Source organism: Dermacentor andersoni, chromosome 6 (genome assembly GCF_023375885.2).
Source record: "Dermacentor andersoni chromosome 6, qqDerAnde1_hic_scaffold, whole genome shotgun sequence".
Taxonomy (NCBI): Eukaryota; Metazoa; Arthropoda; class Arachnida; order Ixodida; family Ixodidae; genus Dermacentor; species Dermacentor andersoni.
Genome location: NC_092819.1, coordinates 30,131,674 through 30,154,868, shown reverse-complemented (window position 1 = coordinate 30,154,868; position 23,195 = coordinate 30,131,674). Strand labels below are relative to the sequence as shown.

General features: G+C 46.2%; 2 protein-coding genes across 2 annotated transcripts in view; one reads left to right on the top strand and one right to left on the bottom strand.

Moving 5' to 3' along the window:
• The window catches only part of LOC126521461 (isocitrate dehydrogenase [NADP], mitochondrial-like), a 33,909-nt gene extending 23,032 nt beyond the window's left edge, over window positions 1–10,877 (bottom strand). Inside the window, exon 1 of the mRNA XM_050170166.3 lies at window positions 10,705–10,877. Coding sequence (XP_050026123.1) covers window positions 10,705–10,798 — 94 coding nt within the window. The 5' untranslated portion in view covers window positions 10,799–10,877. The remainder of the gene's footprint in view (window positions 1–10,704) is intronic.
• Window positions 10,878–11,187: 310 nt separating this feature from the next.
• Window positions 11,188–23,195, top strand: part of LOC126521460 (NAD(P) transhydrogenase, mitochondrial-like) — a 33,541-nt gene continuing 21,533 nt past the window's right edge. Inside the window, exons 1-5 of the mRNA XM_050170165.3 lie at window positions 11,188–11,332; window positions 15,143–15,435; window positions 16,189–16,525; window positions 19,180–19,367; window positions 21,863–22,018. Coding sequence (XP_050026122.1) covers window positions 15,148–15,435; window positions 16,189–16,525; window positions 19,180–19,367; window positions 21,863–22,018 — 969 coding nt within the window. The 5' untranslated portion in view covers window positions 11,188–11,332; window positions 15,143–15,147. The remainder of the gene's footprint in view (window positions 11,333–15,142; window positions 15,436–16,188; window positions 16,526–19,179; window positions 19,368–21,862; window positions 22,019–23,195) is intronic.

Below are 23,195 nucleotides of genomic sequence, written 5' to 3'. Positions count from 1 at the left end.
GATCGCACTGGTGCTCGTACACGTAAACCACCAGTGGAACTCAGAACCGGAACCAGTCGTGGCGCACCCTCGTGCGGTAGCTCTGCTCCGCGGATGGTTTTAGTGGTCTCCACGGTTGTATGCCTTGACCTCTTTTGTGTTAAGTCAATCCGAGGGTCTGTCAAGCTCGTGTCCTGTAAGACCGACATAGCTGTTTGTGTGTTGAGTGCAGTAGCTCAGATGTGCTGCAGCACAGGAGGCCCCTTGTCCGGGAAGGACCGTTGGCCCGAAACAAAGCCCCCCGCCCAGTCAATCCGGGATGAGAGGGGGGGGGTGCCGGGGTCAATGCTGGGTTGATGCGCACATGTAAGCTGTGGGACGCGGCACCTCCAGGTGCAAAGTCCTCTTCCCAACTGACAACGGTACCATAATGTAAATTTGTAAATAAACCCTTTTTCTCGTCTTTCGGCCGTCACCCCGGACCTCTTGATCGTGCGGCACCTGGCACACCACCAGCCACGGAAACTTAAATGACTGCTCAAACACCCTAGTCGCAACAACTGTATGACAGCGATAGGATACGCTACCCCGGGTGCCAACAACAGCACACAATTAGAATCCGACACGAGCATGACACATGACCATGGCTACTTGCTATTTGTAGTTACAGCAAGGTAATGCACGGCGGATCAGTCAAGTGACACCGAAGCAACACACGATGAACCGAACAGTCAAGTTCAGGAAAAATATATTACGCTGACAGCAATTTTAATGCGTCAGCATAAGATGTGTCAATGCTAATGCCTTTCTCTTGCATTTACCGCTAAATTGCCACTGATTCCTATTTCACTATGGACAAGACACACTGGGCAAAGTAATTTAAGGGGAAAAAAATGAAGCGCGGTAGGCAGGGTGTGGAGATGCGAGCTTCACAAAGAAAAGCGCGCCCCACAATAAATAAACGGGTCGATGCTGCTATTTCCGGGCCGCACCTTATTTCTAGGCCATGACATGAAGTCAGGGCCACGACGTCGGGGCAAACGATCAGCGTACACGCACGCGCATTTTACTGTCAATGTTCTTGGTTCGCCTCCTTCGATTTCGTTACCTTGCACGGAGAATTAAAATAATTGCGTGTAACATGCTAAACGTTCACAATCCACTGCCCGCTGTTACCGATACCCGCAGTGTCCGTTTTCAGGGCGGCAAACTGCAAAACGCGAAGCTATTCGTCTTACTGATTTGATTATTGACCGGACCGAGCATAATAACACGTGAAGGGGGGGGGGGGGGGGGGGGGGGAGGGCATGTCAGGCACCGCAGAGTGAAGGTCTCCGGACTAATTTTTTACCACTCGGGATTTTTTTAACGTGCACATTAATACCCCGTCCGCAATGCGGTCTCCGCGGCTGAGAATCAAAACGGGGACTTCGCGTTCTGTAGCACAACCCCATAGACAGGGTATAGAGGGTGCTATTCAGTCGAACGTTATCTAGTGTTGCAGTAAAATTGGATCAGCGAACATTTATTCACGCCGTTTTAACTTCAGCACTAGTTGCCTGTGGCCACTAAGAATATCGAGAAACAATTGAGCGCACGTGACACATGATGCTACTTGCGAGAGACCTAAGCTCCTCACGTCGCTAAAATTCATACATGAGAGTTAAAACGATCCAGGAATCGCGGCTTTTTGATTCGCTGCTCCTATCCCCCCCCCCCCCCCCCTCCCCACTTCTACAACGGGCCGCAGCACCCAGGCAACACCTGCAGACGTCTATATAGCTACTACAGTTCCTCAACAGGTGGCGTAAGGCCGGCGCCCCGTCGTGCGCAAGCGCACACTTCCTAGTCTGTCGTCTGCTGCACGCGACGCGACTTCCTGATTCTACGGCCGAGCCCGCGGCGACCCAATCGAACCGGCATGACGTGACACAAGAGTACAAAAGAATACGAAGGAAAAAAAAAATAATCATGCGACGAGAGAAAATGAACAAAAACGAAAAACGAGTTGTGGACGGAGAAGGCGAGGAAGTAAGTCTCAGAGGTAGCCCTAAAAATGGATCTCGGCGGTCGGCGAAAGTCGGCCGCCACGCGCAGAGGACCGCTGTGCAAGCCTGCAGAACCGGCCACTTGCTCCGAGCACGTGCAGCCCGGAACTGATACGTGGCCTGCCCAGCCGCCAGTAGTCTACGCGGCATGAACAGTAAACGCAGCAACAAGAAAGAAGACGGGGGGAGGGGGGGGGGGAGAAGAAAGGAAGAAAAGCCAGTACAGGCATTCGATGCATGCCGCAAGGAGAGAAAACCGTCGGAGAAAGCACTTGCGCAAGGAAGGCGCCGAAGGCCGCCTCGGAAGGGGCGTCGACAACGCTGCCGGAGCAAAGAGCACTAGGGAAGAAGAGAAAAAAAAGAAAGGACAAAGTAGCTGAGGCGCTCATTTTGCGCAGATGCGATAAAAAAGAGCGGTTTCGTTTCGGCGTTCGTTTGCTCCACTTTGCTGCTCTCGGCTGCGTTTATTTTTGCCGCGCTGCTGCTCTGAGCCCAAGGCGTGTAGTCCGTGGGTGCTGGCGTGTCGGTCGAGGGCGCGGTACACGTCGATGTCTCACCGTGAGCTTACCTTCCCTTCCCTTTTCCCTTCCCATCAGGGGTGAGGACGAAGAGGTTTGGCGTCAAAAATAAGAGCGGAATATATACTAGGTTTCAGTTTCGGTCGCGGTGCAAGCTCCGCTGCCATTTTCGAAAGCCGCCGGGGAGGGGGGCTACTTCATCAGCGGACTGCGGGTCCCGGCGGCGCCTAGTTCCTACGTCATTGCGACGTCAAATGCGCATGTTTTCGTTGTTTGCCAACTTTGCCCAAGCGCTGTCAAGTTTAGGATTCAGGAGTTCCGTTTTCCCCGGTTTCCGCGCCAGATGCGGTGACGACGCCCGCAGAACAGGAAATAAACAAATTCGCTTTTACAGCAGTGAAATCCTGAACAATCTACTAATCGAGACTTGTATACCGGCACAGCGAGTGCTGAAACGAACTCGCCGCTAATAATTTGGTTGTAGTGCCTCTTCTGAATTCCAGCATCATGCATACGTGCGCTTTTCAATTCTCAGGCGAACGCATCGGCGGCGACGAAATTAAAAGCGTGCTTTCGCTAATTTCTCACTAGAACTGTGGCGGTCGGGATTGCCTGTGCACGCTTTGTGCTCACGCCGCAGAATAATTAAAGTAGCGAGCGCTGACTTTTCAAGACAGGAAACGCAAGCAAGGCAGGTGGCGATTATCACTGTGGGACAAGATAAGCCCTAAAGGGCGCAAACTGTTTTACGAGTGTACACTGTAAATTAATTTACAGCCCTAAAAGCGAAAAAGGGTGTAGGTCAATCTAACTCACATTCTTACACCTTTTTAGGCGTAATGTTGTGAGTTATAGACTAATTTACACCTTATTTTCTTTTAAGGTTAAATTATTTTACAATATACGTTTACGACCACTTTGTACGAACAACCATCGGACATTGACCGGTACTTACGCGGGAGTTTCACAACGTACACTCTTAAATGTACACCCTTTGGGTTGTACATTTGCCACAGAGCAATAATCGTCATCTGTCTTGCTTGAGTTTCCTTTCTTGAAAACGCTGTGCTCGCTCCTTTCCTGTCGAGAATGCTTTGTCATGCTGATAACGCGCATGCCGTTTGGCTCGCCACGTTAAAGAAATGCGGACAAGACAGACGACGATTATCGTTGCGTGCCAAGATACCACCCAAAGGGTGTAATTTTGTTTAAGAGTGCAGCGCGACTGAGTAGCATCAGCAGTTACGGATGGTCTAAAGCACCTTGATCGACGCGCCTTCGGCAGGAAATTTCCATGGAGGAAGCTTTCGAATGGACTAGCGAACCGTAGCCTCCGTGCAAACGAACAGATAAGCGAGAGCGGCGATCCAATAGCAAGAGGTGCCACAGATAACGAAAAACGCTGTGATACACGACATTAGCCCCCCCCCCCCCCCCCCCTTTTTTTTTTCGTAGCCAATATTTCGTACGACTACGAGGTTACGAAACTACGCGACTAAACACATACGACAACGTCTGGCTTAACGGTCGACTCGCCCAGCTCGATCCACGTGCAGCGTACACAGGAGCGGTGTCAGGTCGCGTCGCGAAAAACAATCGCGCGACTCGGCAAGCGCACGTGACGATACACAAGCGATCGCGGCAAGCGTTCCGTTCCAGTTCCCAGAATGGGCGCGCGCAAAAAAACATAATGGCTGCAGCGGGCTCTTTATGTATGCATATCTGAGAGGTGTCGAGCGCCCGCGCAGAAGTGGAGCGAGCGATAAGAACCAGTATTATGAAGCTGCTGCGGCCGGCGGGTCACTGTCAAAACGAGAACCGGTGTAGGCGATGCCTGGCGACGGTTGACAGGTGCTTTTGCAAGCACGAAACGCGTTCTATGCGATCTGGTCTCACGAAGCAGCATACAAACGTGCAATAATAGCAGCACTGCTATTATTACGACGTATGTTCGCATTTGAACTTGGAAGAGTCAGGCAGCTGTAAAGAGACCTTACTCTCCCACCGACGAGGCCAACAGTGCCTTCAAATCAGAAACGGAAGCGAGGTGAGGCGACCAGCGAAAAACAAATACACGGACGAGTGCGTCACAGGTGCACGCGCTCCGCGCGCATTTCCGCCAAGTCCGGGCCGCGGCATCGGATGAACTGCCACCACTTTCACGGGCGGTCCTTCCCCCCAACGAGCCGCCCTTTCCTCCCCTCATTCTCGGCAACGCGGGAGGGCACGACGTGAATTCAAAATCGGCTCGGACCAACGCCAAGAGGAGATGCGACAAGAAGTCAATTACCCCGTTCCCGCGTACTTCTTGCGCAGGCGTCCGAGTGCCCGCATGATCCGGTTCCAAGTCCGTTGCTCTCGAAGATGCAGTCAGCGGAGAGCACGTGAAGGGAGAACCTTGACGACGCGGCAGAGAGGGAGAGTCGCGTTTTAAAACGTTGCGCGCGGATACACGCCTCTGTATTCTAAAAAGAATAACAAAAATCTCGAGCGCGCGTCATGTTCCTCGCGTGTCAATGCATTTTTCGTATTCAGAGTGTATATGGCGAATCTCGACGGCGACTTGTCTATAAAATTACGCTTTGCAGACACGACAAAGGTTGGGTACGTGCGGCACGTTTTCTTTTAGTTGTCGCAACGGGCGACCGACTGGCGCATCTGAATCAAGGGAGAACGCCAGGAATTTACCTCTCTAATTTCACGGACGCATATATGGGACGTTCGAGGACGCAGACGACACGATATAGCATTCACTGCACGAAGCCCACCCGTTGAGCGAATTTCGTAAGGAGATCGAATGTGCAGGCTTTGAATACCGCGGGTTTAATCGCGCAACACACATGGGCGTAGCATTGCCTCTTTTTCCTAACGAAATGAATGACATTCTGGCAGCATATGCCAATTCTTGAAGTAAAAAAAAAAGGAATTTGGACACTCATGGACTTCGTATAGTGATACTTCGTACTGATAGATCCGTGGTGTAAACAGCCCCGAAAGCTTTGCACGAAGAATGCAGTCATCAGTATCGACATTTACAGTGACTGACTGACTGCACTACATTTGCTAGCTCCAGATAATTCACAAGAGATATGCCTCCTGCCTAACCAGCGAGGCGACACACAAGCTGCGGCGGTCCTAGGAGGGGGTTTGGGACCGCCGTCCACACATACCAACAACTCGCTTCCCACGGGAACGTTTATCTCGATGTTGGTCTTGACACGCCCTGTGACACCGATCGCTTTCGAGGAAGGGGGAAGCCCAACACTGCATTTGTGGATTCGCCAGAAGGGAAAGGCCTATCAATTGTTTTGTTCAATGATTGTCACGTTAGGTTTTACGCGACATCCCTATTGCGGGAATCGCTTTTTTGTTGCTGGTTATTAATTCGCTGAAGAGTACGATTAGGAAACAGCAAGAGCACTACCGTAGAAACTAAATTTAATGCTTCAGCTATTTAATCAAAGAAACAATGTGCCACTTCTCCTTGACCTTCCCCAAACCGCTGAACAATATAATCTCTGTTACTGAACCTAAGCAAAAGACAGCCAGAGAGATCGTAGCTGCAGACTTGAAAGCGCGCAGGAGATTGGACAGCGAGGGAATATCTTTATCGCGCACGACGTACGCTTAACCACCGCGACAATGCCGGCGGGTCTTTTAGCCCCTGAAGCTACTTGCGCTGCAAAACTTGAAAAGGCGGGGTATAATCTGAGCAGAGGCATAAAACGCGCGATCTAAAACGAGGTGACCGTTTCTCATCAGACAAGCAGTTAAAACCACGCTTCAAAGCGCGTGCGAAGGAAAGTAGTACTAGCAGGGCATCGCTCGACAACCGCCACGATATCGAGGACAATTGCTCCAAGCCTCGGTCATTCCGCAGAGGACAGTCACGTCGCACAGTCTGATACTGAAAAGCAGACCCCACTTACAGCGTTGCCACCTCAGCTTTTTTTCTTTCTTACTCTATTACAGGCAGTAGAAAAAGCGTGCAATATCACGAAGTCCGCGGCAATTCTCACTCTCTCTCCCCTTATCGCGCTGCCTCGATTGCGGGACCACCAAAAGCTGGGACGACGTCGGCCCGATATCCTTTCTCACCACAAGGCCAGGTCGTTTGACCCCTCGAGTTTTCCCAGAAAGATGAAAAAAGTAAAAAAAGCCGAGAGAAGCACAAAGCTGCTTAGCTGGGATGGGTACACTTGGAAGGAGTACGCAAGCAATGAACCAGACCTTTCGCCGAAGTGCCTGCGATACAAAGTCGATTATGTTCAGAAGGGAGGGCAGCTACGCCGAAAGGTTCACCGCTTTCATCTCTAGCAGAGTAGTTGAATACAATGAGAAGCTGTCTAACCTAATATAATTGTCGAATTCCTCAACTTTATAGGCACACGTTATTCCCACAACTCTTTGGGAGACCGTTATTCGATCCCTGGTGCCTACATGTATTGAAAGTTCTGTTTTCCACACTTCTTATAGACGCGTTGTAAAAGCAAGTATCGTAGGCTTCGACATACCATACAGTCTTAAGCAAAATTACGCCCTTTGGGTCGTATATTGACACACAACAATATTAGTCATCTGTCTTGCCCGCATTTCCTTTCTTTAACGCTGCGAGCCCGGTACTTCCAATACACGAACGGCATGCGAGTTATCAGCATGACAGGGCATTCTCGACAGGAAAGTATCGAGCGCAACGTTTTCAAGAAAGGAAACGCAAGCAAGACAGATGACGATTATTGGTGTGAGACAAGATACGACCCAAAGGGTATACATTTGTTTGAGCGCACAGCCTCTTAGAGTTTCGAAAATGTCTTTCTCTGGAAGAAACTTGCGCCGTCAGAGATACTTATCGGTGGAATGCTTTTGCTTAGGCAACGGCTGCCATGGTCACCGACAGTGTGTTCAGAACCCAAAACAGGAAAAAAAAAATTCAGTTAATTGCACCACCAAGCTTGTTGATGCAATATAACGCCAATACAATCACCCTGCTTTTGATAATGGTGATCTGAACGCCTTCGACCCCCACCCCCCTCACACGAAAAGTTAATAGGAAACGATACGACGGCGGCGTGTCCATCGTTTCATTGTTTTCCCCTCAATCACAGCGACGCCATGCTTCACACCGTCCCGCGTCAGTGCAAAACTGCGACTGCAGAAAAACTTCCACATGGAAGAATGTGACCAAACTTATGAATTAGTAAAGATGTTGGCGTTTTCGAGGTGGTTGGTGTACAGAAGATGAACAGTGCCAACACCTCCATGTCTGTTTTTCATATGATAGTCAGGTAATGGGAGAAGAAAAACAGCTCTCCCTCTTTTTTTTTTTTTTATACCGTGGCCATATTTCTCGCGCACAGGTCGTGTATGCAAGTTCACGGGACCTCCAATAGCAGCATCACTGCACCCGAGAAGAGGAAACTGTGGAGCCTTCAGCGCGTTTGATTGACAGTCGACCTGTCGGCGGGCAGAAGGTTGTTACACTGTTGTACAAAGGAGCCGCGTTCCGGTACCCGCAATGCAATGGCAGTATGACACGCTACATGTGGTGACGTCTCTTGACACGACACAAACAAGTTCGTGGCGTGGCTTGAAGGTCACTTTACGAGTACCGAAGAGCTTGCACGTTCGAATGCAAGTGATGTCCTTTTTCCTCGAAGGTCGAGCTACATACATGTTCAACTCATCGTATTCGTTCGCATTAAATAGAAAAAGGACGACTATGTCGCCCATGTCTTTGCGCTTGATGTAAGAAACATCCGTTTCTGCCATGCAGCGGCGTAGCCAGTTTTGCTTTTTTTTTTCTTTTTTTTTTCTGGGTGGGCCGCGAAGTCCGCATGCTAACAGAAATCTCGGGAGGGAGTAGGCGAGGTACGTGCCCGAGTGTGTCACCGCTGTCTACGCCACTGCTGCCACGTTCAGCTAACATATCCGTGTCGTGACCCAATGGACGCCGTTTTTACATTGTCATTGGACTCGGGTTCGAATCCGAGCGGTGCCCGCCACAAAATTTATTCCATATATTCGTCGCTTTGAGAGAACCATCGCCCCCTAAATCTATGCAAACTAAACACGTGTCACTACAGTTCACCCCATTTGCAATATGCGACAACACAGCAGTTAAACTTGTTACGAGATATGGTCGTTCTGCAGAAATAATGAGAATTTATACTGTCCAGCACTTTGCTTGAAAGATGTACAAGTGATAGTTTGCTTACTGCCAACGGCAATCTGATTACTGAGCTAATGATACGGTCATCTTAGTTTTAACTGTGAAAGCAAACTCTATGTAAGGGTAGAACGGAAGTTCTGGAATGCAGTTCGCTGCTGATGACGGCAGTATTCCTAAATTAAGAGTAGGTTACATGGAGCACTGTTCTCAAAAGAATAAAACGATATTATATATGCGTGGTACTTTTCGACGGCTGGCAATTAACGTTTTTCGGTAGTATTCTAGTACAATGCAGTCACGGTGTCATACCGCACGTTCCGCTGGTGAGTTCGATTTCTGTTGCGCCAGTTTGAACAGAAATGAATAAAGTTAATGCATCAGTATGTAAGAAGTCAAAGGTGTACGAACGTTGACCGTGATGCATTCCATTCCACCATGCCCGTTCACTAATCACGATTAAGGGGTGTAACCTTAACCCAGAAGTCTGAACTATTTCTACCAGCTGGTGCAGTGAAACTGCGTGGCATTGAACACGTGCTTACAAGCATAATGTTAACATGTTCAATAACAGACGAGACTATGGAAAAGATGACCCAAGACGTGCTGGTGCGAGTCGAACGATGCTTCACCGCACAGCAACTAAGCGCTTGAGCCGCTTGCAGTACACTGTAACTGAGCCGTGCCTCCTCTGCGCTGAAGAGAATACTCAAGGTTTTAGCAAGCCCACCGTTTTCTCCTGTGACAGCGCAGAAAACTTCCCTAAATGCTCAGCAGCGCGAAAGCAAAACTGCGCCCAAACACAAACTGGATCAGGATTGGAACGTTGATACCGAATTTCGCTGCTGAGGTGTACGACTACGTTTATGCTTCTTAAGTGTTCTGGCTTCACAAAACACGTTGTAGCACAGTACATGCGACTCAAGAAACAATAAAGAATCGCGACAACGCTCGATCAGTTCTCAAGGCGAATGCACATTGCTTTTGGCAAGGCAAACAAACACCATACCGCACGACGAGATGCCCAATTGTCCATATATGAACAACTGGAGCAGTCGTTGTCGCTTTGTCACCGACCCGTATGGCACTGCCATACAAGCAGCTCTGTTGCGATATCAGTGTACTGACACGTAGCAGTTCGAAAGCATGGCAACACTTGGAAGATCCACGCACTGCTGCTGGGCTGTAAAACCCAAACAACTAACAAGGGGCAGAGATAAGCACACGATAGCACTTTGAGGGAAGCCAGACCTGTTTGTTATCGGTGAAGCAACTGCAAGTCATCTCCGCGCTTGTGGATAGCAGATAAGGTATCGGGTCAAAACAAATATGCGAGCGAAAAACCGGGGGATGACCCGGAGAACTCATTATAGCTGCCTCACATGCGCCATAGGAGAAAAGCAAAGGATAACAAGAAGGTTAAATGAATGCGTGCCACCTAAACGTGTAAGACGCTGGTACAACGTGATATATGGGCCTGTCACGACCGTCTTGGGTCAATGACCTAGTTGTCAAAGGAACCGAGTGGGGAGATTGAACATGCTTTGTACGCACACGGCGATACAAAGCCAGGTCAAAAATGAATCGGCAGAAACGTGGGCATTGCAGTTTACTGCGCACACGACGAAAAAAAAGCACATTTATGCCGCCACGTGTGTTCACCAATCGCGGTGTCTCCCCTCCCCCTTTTCTCTTCTGACAACATAAACGTGAACGCACGCATTTGACAAGACATTCTACCCAGCTGCGACAACACGCTTTCAAAAATGATGAGCGGCGCTGCGAAGCACGAGGCATTTATCCACGTGGCTACAACTCCACCCATACGAGAAACCCCAACCATGCTGCCTGCTCAGACTCGCAGCATCCTTGCGCTGCGCGGATGTGGACAACAGCGAGCGATGCACTCAATTCGGTCAAGAAATTGAACGGCGCTTGGCAAAGGCGCGACGCACAAGCGTCAAAACGCACTTGATGTAAGGTAGTTACTTACAAGACCTGTTCTGAAGGACATGTACAGCGACGGGAGATGACAGGCCGCTTTCCCTCTGCAGCAGGCGCGAAAATTTGAACAGCGCTCGTGCCATTGTCTCTACGTTCCAAGCGGCGACAGGACCTTTTCTGCGTCCACGTTTTCTCCGACCGGCGCAAATGCAGACAAAGTCCGCCGAGAAAAAAAGGCGCACCCCCGCCGAAGCGACCAATGGGATGCGGCTTTCGCCGAGCGACAGCCGCGCCACTGTGGCTTTCTTATGTGTAGTGCATCATATGCGCTTCCTGTTTGGAGGCAGGTTTTTCTACTGTTGATAGAGGGCGCAAAAATAGGTAAAGCAAAGTATAAGTTTGCAGATGGACAAAAGTAGAGCTTACGTCACTAGCGCCCTCTGAGAGTTGTAGTCGAGTAAACTGTCAAGAGTGATCCTCTGTAATATTTGTAGGAAATCGACCGCTCTGCTGGCTGTGTCGAATGAGCCGAGCCGCGGCAGGCAGAGCGAGTTCTGCTCGAAGCGAAGCTGCCGGTACCTGTCAGCGCGTCAAAAGCGGTGCTGGGCCGATGGTCGCTTCCAAACCTGTGCTGTCTGTTAGTGCCCCTTAAAAGCAGCTCGAGTTGCATTGTTATGGTAAGCACAACGGCATAAGATCTTCCTCTTGCTTGTCAAATTTCGCTTGGCCGTACGCTGCATGCGCTGTGAGAGTCTACAAGTAGCCGTATGTAACGTGCGCGCTGACGGCCGTAAAGCCCTACGCTTGCAGTAAAATCCCCTGAACTTCTAATGCTGCTGGAATGCTGGTGCGCTTCTGTTATGAGTCGTGTGTGCAATACTACGTGACGCGCGGCCGTGTTTCAAAGGCAGTGTGATCTATATTTAGCGTATAGGTGTCTGTCCCACCACTGTTCCGAGCAGCAGGAAAGGGGCAATTAAAGTGCTGTAAATAGAATTTTCCTTGTTATTTCTACTGAATATGCCAAACTCATTGCAGCGCGGTGGTCAGTTTATCTTTGCCGGATCAGCAACATTGTGACACGTTGAACTTCCCTCCCTGAGATTTGTTTTCCCGATAACGATGTGCATGTTGCTTGCGTCTGTTAATGTTACTTCGTAGGTAATGCGTAACAAAATTTATCAGTCACAGAATTAACGCCTCAGCTCGGTGAGTCGACACGACCCTTTCCAATCTGCATTTCACCTTTCGCGCGCAGGCCATGTCCGTGCCGGCTCGCTATGAGCACATTGAACTCGCGGCCTTGACAAGTCCTCCGCCACCCTTTTAGGAAGCGAGCCAACAAAGCTTTTATTTTCAAACGGGCCCTCCTTGTACAAAAAAGCTTTTGCGCCGCCATGCGCGCAATCGGTCAACCCGATCGTCGCGGAAAAAAAAAAAAAAAAAAAAAAAGTTTACCTCGTTCTGTGCGTCTTCGGTTTTGCTGTTTCGCCACTCGCTTACGAAACGTTTAAGCTTGCATAACAAAAACAGAACGGCACTGTCACACTCGATTAGCTGCTTGTCGCATACTGTTTACTTTTTTTTTTTCCAGAGTTGGCATTGATTCAACAAGGCGGAGTTTATCGTAATCACATCGCGTCGTCTTGCTAGCACGTGAGATCTGTGTGCCAAGAGGTGCTAAAGTTTGTTGACGGAACGGATATCTGCTGTGACCATTGTTAGAGCATTGCCCTCATTCACTATGCAGTCCAATTATCTATATGGCTATTTGTAAAACCAAATTGTTCCCTGTGCGTTTTCTTTTCTTGACTGGGAGAGGGAAGAAAAATATGAAGTCTCGGATCAAACATTACATTTGTGAGTGCACACTGCATTGGTCTACTTTCTCCTTATGTCTTGCCTTTTGACATTCTTACAAAAGCAATAAAAAGCTGGTTATGACAGCACAGTGTTACCCACCGTGGTAGCTTAGTGGCTATGGTATTGGGCTGCTAAGCACGAGGTCGTGGGATCGAATCCCGGCCACGGCGGCCGCATTTCGATTCGGGAGAAATGCGAAAACACCCGTGTACTTAGATTTAGGTGCACATTAAAGAACCCCAGGTGGTACAAGTTTCCGGAGTCCCCCACTACGGCGTGCCTCATCATCAGAAAGTGGTTTTGGCATGTAAAAACCACATAATTTAAAAAGCACAGTGTCCATCAGTTCTAAATTCTGCTTCAATGCAACTACTTTCATGCGCATATATTGTCCTACATGTCTTACTCATAATACAGGTGCAGGCTTATGTTTCACAGCTTTTCTTATTTAAAAATTTACACCTCATGGCAACATAAGTGCTCTTCTCACCTGTAGCTCTAAGAGGTCACCAAAGATGCGATCGAAGCCAACTTTGATTGGTAGGTCATTTTGTTACAGCAGATAGGTCAGCTTGAATGCAGTGGAGGCTTGTTATACTTGGAGGATTACCTAAAGGGGTAGGCGACAGACTGGTGACGTCACACATAAATAATTGTTGGGTTTTAAAAGCTGAGGGCTGATACTTGGCTGATGCTGAGCGAAAGTGCTCCAGATTAATTTTGACCACCTGTCATTCTTTCATGTATACCTAAAGCTCTATATACAGGAGTTCGTGCATTCCATCCTCCTAGGAGTGCGGTCACTACAGCCAGGAATTCAACCCATTTTTTCATGCTTGGCAGCAGAATGCGAAAGCCACAGCACCACCACAGATTGGTCGGTCTAGGCTGCCTAGCTTGGGGTTATCATCCCAATGGGCCACAGATACCAGTGGATAGCCGATTTAGATCCGAACGTCCATGTCCGGGAAGCAAATAGGGCACATCATTTTTGGGTTTTAACAGAATGTCCGGACAGTTTAATATGGTGGACATCCAGTGGATGTTTGCTTATGGATTTACCAGCAGCATACGTCCTGCAGATGTTCGTGCAGGAATGTGTTGTAACGTCCATTGATTTATGCCCTGGACGCCCCTACATAAGTAAGAATGCGGAGCTGTAGGTGATGGTGATTACATCAAGTTGAGGTGTTAATATAGTCATTTTATCATTTTATTTTATTTCATAAAAACATGTTTACATAACTGGGAATTAATTTGACAAGTAAATGAATGGGGAAGGCTAGATTACATTACTCTTCTACTCTTCTTTAGATTCTCTTCTGTGCCCCTGTACTGATCTTGTTAAAGTTAACTTATTCTCTTGCTGGTTCTTATGGGCTTTTGTTTAAAGTGTCAAGCTCAGGTTAGGTTTTGCTATGCTAAATGTTTTTATGCGCACAAATGATATGTTCTTAGAGTATGCTTTTTAATAAATATCTAGTGTTTCTGCTGCTTCTGTGCAAGTCTATGCCTCAGTTAGGACATCATAAAAAGCTGAACAAGATTTATCAAAAGGCTTATATGCATAATTTGGTTTATCATTGGTGCAGCTTAATATCTACAATAACGGTGATGACCATTGGAGTTAATATACATTGCTTATTATTATGCATATTTCGGCTTGTTCGGTGCATTTGTAAGCTGCACATATACATTCCCGATGCCTGCATACCAATTTAACTAGCATTAAATATGTTGAATGTGCCAGATTGCAACATATGCTTCTGCTCTGCACGTTGTCATCTATGCAACCTGTACCAGTAAGATGGCCTTAGTTGCTTTGGGAGCACTTATTTGTGAATGACATTGCTCAGTAAATCAAGTGCAGCATGGTGCGTATAACCAGTACATTGGCTCTTAGGTAGAGTACAGCTTCTAAAGCATTGAAAAAGACTAAGTATGAGCGAGGTGACGCACCAATAAAACCTAACAAGAAAATTCCAGTTTTATACTTAATGTTCCATGGATATCTTATGGATATTTCTGCGATCAGATGGCTACAATTAAAGTCCTGCAAATGTCCCCTGGATGTCCTTGCCCAGATTGTTTCATATATCAGAAATTGTTCGGATATTTCTTAAAAAAAGAAAACATTCTTTTTTTAATATCTGATGGATGCCAGAATGTCCGAGAAAGGCATATCCCGGACGTGCACTTGAACGCCTTTCATTTTGCACAGGAAGGCCCCTCAGATATTCGCCATATGTCATACGGATTTGTAGGGAGATCTGGTGGATGTCCAAACATCCGGCCCTAAACATCCATCAGGTGTACTATGGTTTATGTGTGGTCCATTGGGATAAGAACAGTATGGCTAAAGAAAATGTAGTCCAACCCAGCAATTTTCGTGACCTTTTTGAAGCAGAAAAGAAGAGCCATATCCACAAAGGACTTGGATATCTATCTTATGTATCAGTGACATTATTGGTAGTGCAGTGGGGAGGTGAAATAAATTTAGGAAATTTTGGCCTTTAGTTAGCAATCATCTTCATTGCTCCTTCAAGCATTGCTTGCAGCTTCCATGCATCACACATTTCATTAACATGTCAATATTTTACCATGTTTTTCCTCTTTGTTTGCAGCCAAGATGCTTCTAGCACTCCAGTATTCCAAGCTCTCCTTGGAGCACGCCTGCCTAGCCAAATCTGCAAAATGGCCCCAGCTTCGACGAGCATTTAGCAGGAGTTCTGTGCGTCGGACCGACAGCTCATGTGCAGGCGAGGCTCCTAAGGGAATCCCGTACTCAAAGCTTTCTGTTGGAGTGCCCAAGGAACTCTACCAGAACGAAAACCGCATCGCATTGACCCCTTCCGCGGCTGCTGTGCTAGTCAAAAAGGGTTTTACCGTCAACATTGAAGAGCAGGCTGGTGTAGCGGTGAGTGCTCAGAAATTTGTTGGTACTGATTCATAGTCAAACTTTTATTTGAATTTACCATCTGTGCAACTTGGTCAGTTGGCTGCTCTGCAAAGCTTTTATGTTCCTTCCTCCGCATGGAACTATTATGGAGGTGAATAGCAGAGTTGAGTGGGAGTTCAGTCTAGCATCCCCATCTGTGTAGTAGCAAGAAACCGAATTAACTCCCGTCTCTTGACTGGCGTTAGATGGTAGAATCACTCTTAAGGGTTGAAATACACTTCCGTTTAATTAGTCTTTTTTTTTTCCTCCAACAAATACTGTAGTGGCATCTGAATAAACTGAAAGCTTGCAGAGCTGTTTACTTTGCTGAATTTAGTAATTTGGTAATTTACCACTTCACTTGCATTTGAAAAAAGAGGTTTGCTGATGCTTTAAGGATACCTGTATCAGGCATTTTCCTCATTGTGATCACCCTGTACAGTTGCACAGTTACTTATAGGCTAAGCTGAAGGAGGTGATCATGAATTCAGAGCACCCGACTGAGTAATATATATTCACAATGGTAGGGTTGATTGAGCTACCCAGTGAATGCCTCTCTTTGCTAGTGAAAGCAGATGGTGCCATGGTTTCGCCTCTGTAAACCAAGCATCCTTTTGAGTGCTCATTTCCAGCGAAAGCTTTATGCATATAGTATTCCGTTTACCTGCTGCATTATAGCCCCTATTTTACCGTTATATTTTCTCTCGTAATTTGCAATTGGTATCATTGTAGGCCAAGTTCAAGAATGAAGCCTACGAAGCAAGTGGAGCACGCGTCACAGATTGCAAGACTACGTTTCAGTCAGACATTGTGCTCAAAGTGCGTCCTCCGATTGATCTTGACAAGGGGAATCTACGAGACAGCAGCACACTAATCAGCTTCCTGTACCCAGCACAAAACAAGCCACTTGTAGATGAGCTCGCCAAAAAGCAGATGACAGTCTTCGCAATGGACGCCATACCCCGCATAAGCAGGGCTCAGGTGTTTGACGCATTGTCATCCATGGCCAACATTGCAGGCTACAAGGCAGTGATTGAAGCAGCCAACCACTTTGGCCGTTTTTTCGCTGGTAAGTGTGCACTTACATATTTCACGCTGAATTCCGATGGCGGAGCCAGCGCAATTTTTATGGAGCAGGTGCGAGGGCGTGAGTCACATGTTCCAATGACAGATCGAGAGCACATTTCAAGCTGGGACCCCTTCGTGGAGAAGTCAAACCTGCTCCACAAAAACCAGTGGAGTAGACCAGAACTTTGCGTTATGTATTGTCTTAACAAAGGCTCCTTCTTTCTTTTACTGCTTGCCATCTTGGTGGCACCGTAGTAGCGGGGGCTTTCATGGTAATGGCAGATGCCATGAATGACTTTTTGCGGTGTATGGCATTGCTTTTGGCAGTGTCGGCGTTGAAGCAGGCGCTTACGAGTAGCCGTTCAACAGGATGTTTTGCCTGTGCTCGCAGTGAACAGCAGAAGCACATGTCCACATGCTGGGTATCCTGGGTAGCATGGGTTTCGGTGATGCAATTCAGCTTTCACGGTATGCTCCGGCGGTATAGATTGCACTCTAATCAAGGATTAGGAGGCCTTGTTCGATGCCAGAAAGGGGTGCTCACTCGCAAAATTGGTAGGCTGCTCCAAATCTGCCATTGGAATTCCCCGTCAGACTGCTTGAACAACTTAACTTTTGGGCTGATGACACAGCAGGAAGCACTCGGTGCCATTTTAGTGTTGGGATAATAAGCAACAGTTCAAAGTGGCTTAAAATGGTGCAGTTGAATGTAGATGATACGATCATGTCTGATAATTATTTTAGTGCTATATAATTTTTGGAAGTCTTAGCCAAAATGAATCAAATACAATTCATTTTTGGGGAGCTATGACTGGAACATTTTAGTAGGCCACAATGGAGGATGCGCATCTCGAAGTCATCGAGAGACCTCAGAGTTTGGCTGTGGCATACAGTTGCAAAATCGGCATGTGAAGTGTTTGTCTTCATGAGCCTGGCAAAAACTTGCATTGTAACATGCACCGAATGCTGACAGCAAAGATGAAGAAACAAGTTTTAAGCCATCATGGACTTCTGCAACCTAAAGTAATTACCGTAAATAGACAAGACTGTCTCACTTTTACTGTGGTTTATTATGTACCATAAAAATTTCAGATGATACGAATACTTTTGTAGGTTCTGGGAAAGTCATATCAAGTCTTTACTGTACTAGGCATCTTCAGGATCTCGTAAATCTTGATTAAAAAATTTATTTTGAAATTCTGTTGAAGCATATTTTTTTAAGAATCTGTCACTTTCATTAAATATTAGTTTTATATTAGTTTTTACATGATATCATCGCTCGTTAAGACGTCACTTGATCAGGTGTCTACTTGAACAAACTTTTCAGATCGACAAAGAATTGTGACACTTTTTACACATACCAACGTCATTATTTTATGAACTACCATTTTAGTAAAGAGCTCTCCAAGATATTTTGAAGTTCAATGTGAAATTGTACTACACTGTGCTTGATTACTGTGCATGATATTCCTAATTAATACATCTTGCGTAGTGCACAGTAGAAGTACAAAACTAAAACAAAACACTTTTAAATTTATTATTTACTATGGCAGATGGCAGTGTTGACAGAATATGAAGCTGTGCATTCAGGCAGCTAGGTCTTGAATTCTGTGCGTGAAAGAATGAAATGTCAATTAACATTGTCAAAATAATGCATGCAACTTCTGTTATGAAAAATCTGAGGCCAACACGGACAACAGATAATACACACTTCATTCATTTGTTGTCGGCATTGTCCTCAGTTTTTCTGCAACTGAAGGAAGACATGTTGTGTGCAAACAACTAAGTAGCCCCAGTGCTCGCTGTCTTGTGATGCTAATTCTCTACTACTTTCTGTATGCTTTTCAGCTAACTTACTGTAAGTATTTGTGTTATTTGGATTGATATTTAGAAACCTCAGTAGCTTTAATCACATTAGCTAGATTCTTGAGCATGGCCGCATAGGCATTGTTCTCGTCTGGAAGTTTGCACTGTTACCTGCAATGTTGGCTGAGTGGCTATGGCCTACTGCTGCTGATCACAGTGTTAGATTCGATCCCTGGCTCGCACAGCCACTTTCTTATGGAAGCAGAATGCAAAAATGCTTCTATACCATGCTACAAGTGCACATTGTAGGACCCCAGGTGGTCAAAATCAGTTAAGAGCCCTCCAGTATGGTGTCTCTCATAACGCACCGTGCAGTTTTAGGAGGCTAAGCCCCATAATTTAATTCTGTTCTTGCAGTTATCAAAGGAACACTAAAGCCAAGTGTCAAATCTATCCAGATTGTTAGGTTATCCTTCCAGAAACTTTACACCGAAAATAACGGGAGAGCCGAATGTGGCCCATTGAGAACAGTGTTGTCATAGGCAAAACACAGTGCTGTCAATGGATTTCTTAATTTTTTGCTTGTTTGTTTTGGATCTCGTCTAATACAGCATATTGTCAGCGAAGAGCTGCAATATTGGCACACTGTCATTGTCTGACTTTCATCTGATGGACAGATGAGGACTTTCGTGCTGATGTTGTAACATCAGAGCTGACTGCAGTCTCAGGAGATGGAAGGACAGTATTTGCATGTGGAGTATTCTTGCAATACATAAAGCAGTAATGTTTGACTGGGATGATCCTCTGTATTTGGCCTTTAATGGTTGTGATGCTGTAATCTTTTAACAGGCCAAATAACTGCTGCTGGCAAAGTGCCTCCTGCCAAGGTTCTTGTCATCGGTGGTGGAGTAGCTGGCTTGGCTGCTGTCGGCTGCTGCAAAAACATGGGTGCCATTGTGAGGGCCTTCGACACCCGTGAGGCTGTGAGGGAACAAGTGGAGTCTTTTGGGGCTGAATTCCTCACCATCAACTTGCAGGCAAGATGTTGCAATATTCTCTGCCGTACAGTGTGCAGTTTTAGTTGGGGTTGATACAATCTCGACCGGGTGAGGTGGGTCTTCACCGCAACAATTGGGAAACAACGATCAAGCCGGGCATTGTGATGATGAAAAAAAGTAGAAAAGATTGTATTCACTTCATTGGTACATGGTTGTGACTCCCATCTAAATCTCGAGCGGTTCTTATTAACACGAGGACCAGAACAGCCTTAAATAACCTCTGGCGGTCCAATGGTTGTTGACGTCTTTGTGGGGAGCCTGTGGAAGTAGGTTCTGCCATTGACGACCCCCTGCCCTTCGGGTTTTCTTTCCTTCGTCTTTCCCTTTGTGTCAGCTCAAGGAATAAAACAGGTGACGCTGTTTCGGAGAAGAGGGCAATTATGTTGGCATGGAGAAGCCCGCTTGAACACTTCTCACACTTGACAGGTCGAGGTCCAGGCTTACCTTAACAGCCTTTTCTGGGACGAGCCAAATCATCTTGACTTGGAAACGTACACCTGAATGTCTCTCACTCTTGACAGGTCGATCATAACAGTGTGGCCTAGTCAGAGGAGCTTGTCGAGGGCAATAGAACACACAAGTCGGACTTTCACTATGTGCCTATTTAAAGCTAATGCTGTCAACTTGCATCAATTCCTGATGAGATTGAGTTATCCGGTAGGTCAGACTAAACAAGCGTCAGAAAAACTGGAGAAACACACAGCTGAGTAATTCATTTGGCAGTGTTGGCCCATTTTTAATGTGCCTGAATCAAATGCTGGCTAGACTGGCTTTGACGCTAGGCTTTTGTGAATGTGGTTTTGATTTCATATTCAATTACTCCACACAGGCAATTTTCAGATACTTTTTCCTGAGAAAAAGTAGCTAGCTGGAATTGAGCAAGCACAGTAATCTTGCATTGTAAGGTACCAATTTTGCTTGAAAATCTTCCTAGGGCAGGAAGAAAATGGGTATTTTCAATGGGCGATGACGTGTGTTCGATGCATTCAATGTCCCTTAAAGGGACTGAGAACCAATATTTAAGGACCTAGTTTTTTATGGTGCAACGCGATGCTCACCCTCGGTAGTGTGTATGCCTACAGCAGTTACTCGCAAAAGCACATGAATATTTAGTAAGCTGAAATTTTTTTATCTGAGCAGCCTCTAAAAAAGCAAGAGTCCCTTCTCCAGCAGCGCTGAGAAGTGAGAGCGATGTCGATATCCTGGCTTGCAAATTGTGAATGCCACCCATCGTTTGCTTTCACAGGAGTGAGGGTAACCGTGGTTAACCACCTACATTTTGACCTATTCAACCACTTTTGGAAATAAAAAGCTGGCACAATAAGTTTGCATTGTTGTCTAGACCTTTCTTATATTTGCAGCGTGTTTCTCCCCAAGTACACGCCTACGTCGTGGTTGGCTGGCCCCTGTCGTCGTCATTCTATTGATAGACGTGCCAAGCCAACTCATTGAAAACCACGGTGTATGTGTTGAAAATGAAGGCGAAGGCAGCGCCAATTTTCTATTAGCTACAAATGAAGGCTTGTCTGCACATTGTAGAATTTATTGACAGGAAAGGCAGAGAGGTCGACCTCAGCTAGTGCGCTCTAGTCTGCTGCATTGTAAGTTAGAAAAAAAACTTGTGACAGAAAAGAGTGTACTGCACTTCAGTACTAATGAAAAGACCAGGAACCGTGTGCACTAATGGAGGGTCGCGTAACAGGCCTCTTATGCATCTCCATGTTTTTGCCACGTGGGGTGCCAAAGGTCATTTTTCGCAACTTTTAGTGAAGAATTAAAAATATAAATCCACGATCAATCAGAAAAACATGGCTTTTTTTAGCCACGACGATATTCAACCTTTCCATCAGCAGAGTTATCTCGATCCATGTTCTGAGCGATTGTCTGTCCCTTTAAGCGTTGCCAAGGCAGGCAATCTAACTAATTGAGTCAGATGTGTGCATGCTGACCCGTCAAGTTCGAATTGTCTGGCAAAAGTTAATTTCAGTATCAGCAAAAGTTTGGGCCCATATAATTGTATGGGCTCTAGCCGGGACCTTCAGTTGGGATCGAATTAACCAAAATATTGATTGACGAGAGTCAAATTACCAAAAGTCTACAGTAAAGCTGCATAGCAGCAGTGCAATGACAACATTGCACTGCTGATGAGACATTATTTCATCCCCATTGATAGTAGGGACACCATAGAAGCAGCTTGCCTATTCTTTGACACCTGCCAATGAATTCAACAAATGTGCACATTAATGTTGACAAATGTGTTGACCTAGAGAGTTAATTTGTTATGGTTTCTTTTGCTGCTCTTACCAGTTATATAGTGCTCACTGAAGGTGATGTAATGGAGAAACCATACTTCCAGAATACAGTTTCAGATAAGCTGTTTCTGCCTTTTGTGGCTGCATGTTGAAGAGCCTGAATGTTTAATGTTGTTGTGAATGTGAAATGATTGCCTTTATGCATTTTTTTTTCCCATAAAGGAGTCTGGCGAAGGTGTTGGAGGGTATGCAAAGGAGATGTCCAAGGAGTTCATTGAAGCTGAGATGGCATTGTTTGCAGAACAGTGTAAGGATGTCGATATCATCATCACCACGGCCCTTATACCAGGGAAGAAGGCACCTCTCCTCATCACCAGGGTGAGTGAAGATTTACAGGGTTGTTACTTAGAGAAAGCAACAGAGGAGGGGGAGAACAGTGGCTTCACAGTATAGCCCGAACTTTTTGAAACTGATTGGCAGAGTCTAAAGGTGTTTGCGATGTAGGCTGCATAGCATTGACAAGCATAGTCTGTCTATATGAGTAAGATGTGTTTGAAGGCCTTTGGTGATGCTCAGCAGGTGCCATGTGAAAGGGGCACCTGATTGATATTCAGATATCTAGTGCATAAGTGCAAATAGGGGGGGAAACATCACTTGCTCATGCTTGCTAAGTATTACTTATGTTCAAGGAAGTGTCACATGGTCCTGTTTAATTTCATAGTTAAGACATATAATTATCTGTTCCCTTTTGTTTTAATTCACTGCGTACACGTACAAAATTGCGTGCTTCTCGCCGATTATGATAGAAAGAAAGCACAAAGTAGGGTTAATGTTGAACCAGATTTCTATTTTGAACTGTTTTCAATTTTTCTTGGTACCAACACTGTTGTTTCTGGCCCACACCATAATTCTATTAACATTGCGTATACATGCTATAACAATTGACAGCTAAATCACACGAGCTGTAATTGTGGCAGATGCAAATATGTAGCATAAATTCAATTGTTATGGTTTTATTTTGGTGCAAACTACTGAATGAAAAGAGTGTGCATCAGGGTGGGGGGGGTGGCTCTTGTGGCCAGGAATTCAGGAACCACTGGCTTAGGTACCTCATTATCAGCCATGAGCATTGAATGTATTTTTGTAGGAGCTTAGACAATGTTTTCACGAGCTTTCAGGAATGACAAGTGGAAAAGGATTCGGAGGCGTTGAACTAAATGGGTACCCCATGCAACAAGAGTTGGGAACATTACTTACCCACAGAATGCTTTGCGAGACGAAGAACAATAAAAGGAGCATTTCCTTGTGAGGCAGAGTGCTGAACTTTCTGAACAGTTTGTGCATATCAGTTACGTGTTCTGAGAAACTTGAAAGCTTCTTAGGCAGATCATTGTAAGATAACAGTTAGGTTTTTCACACCCAGAAGCATGCAATCATAGCAAAGGCTAGAAGTAAGCTAAAGAACCAGACAAATGCCATTTGAGGTCTGAATGAGTGAGAACGCATACTATTAGGTGCTAATAATACGCCTCCTTTCTTTACTGCGCTTATGGTA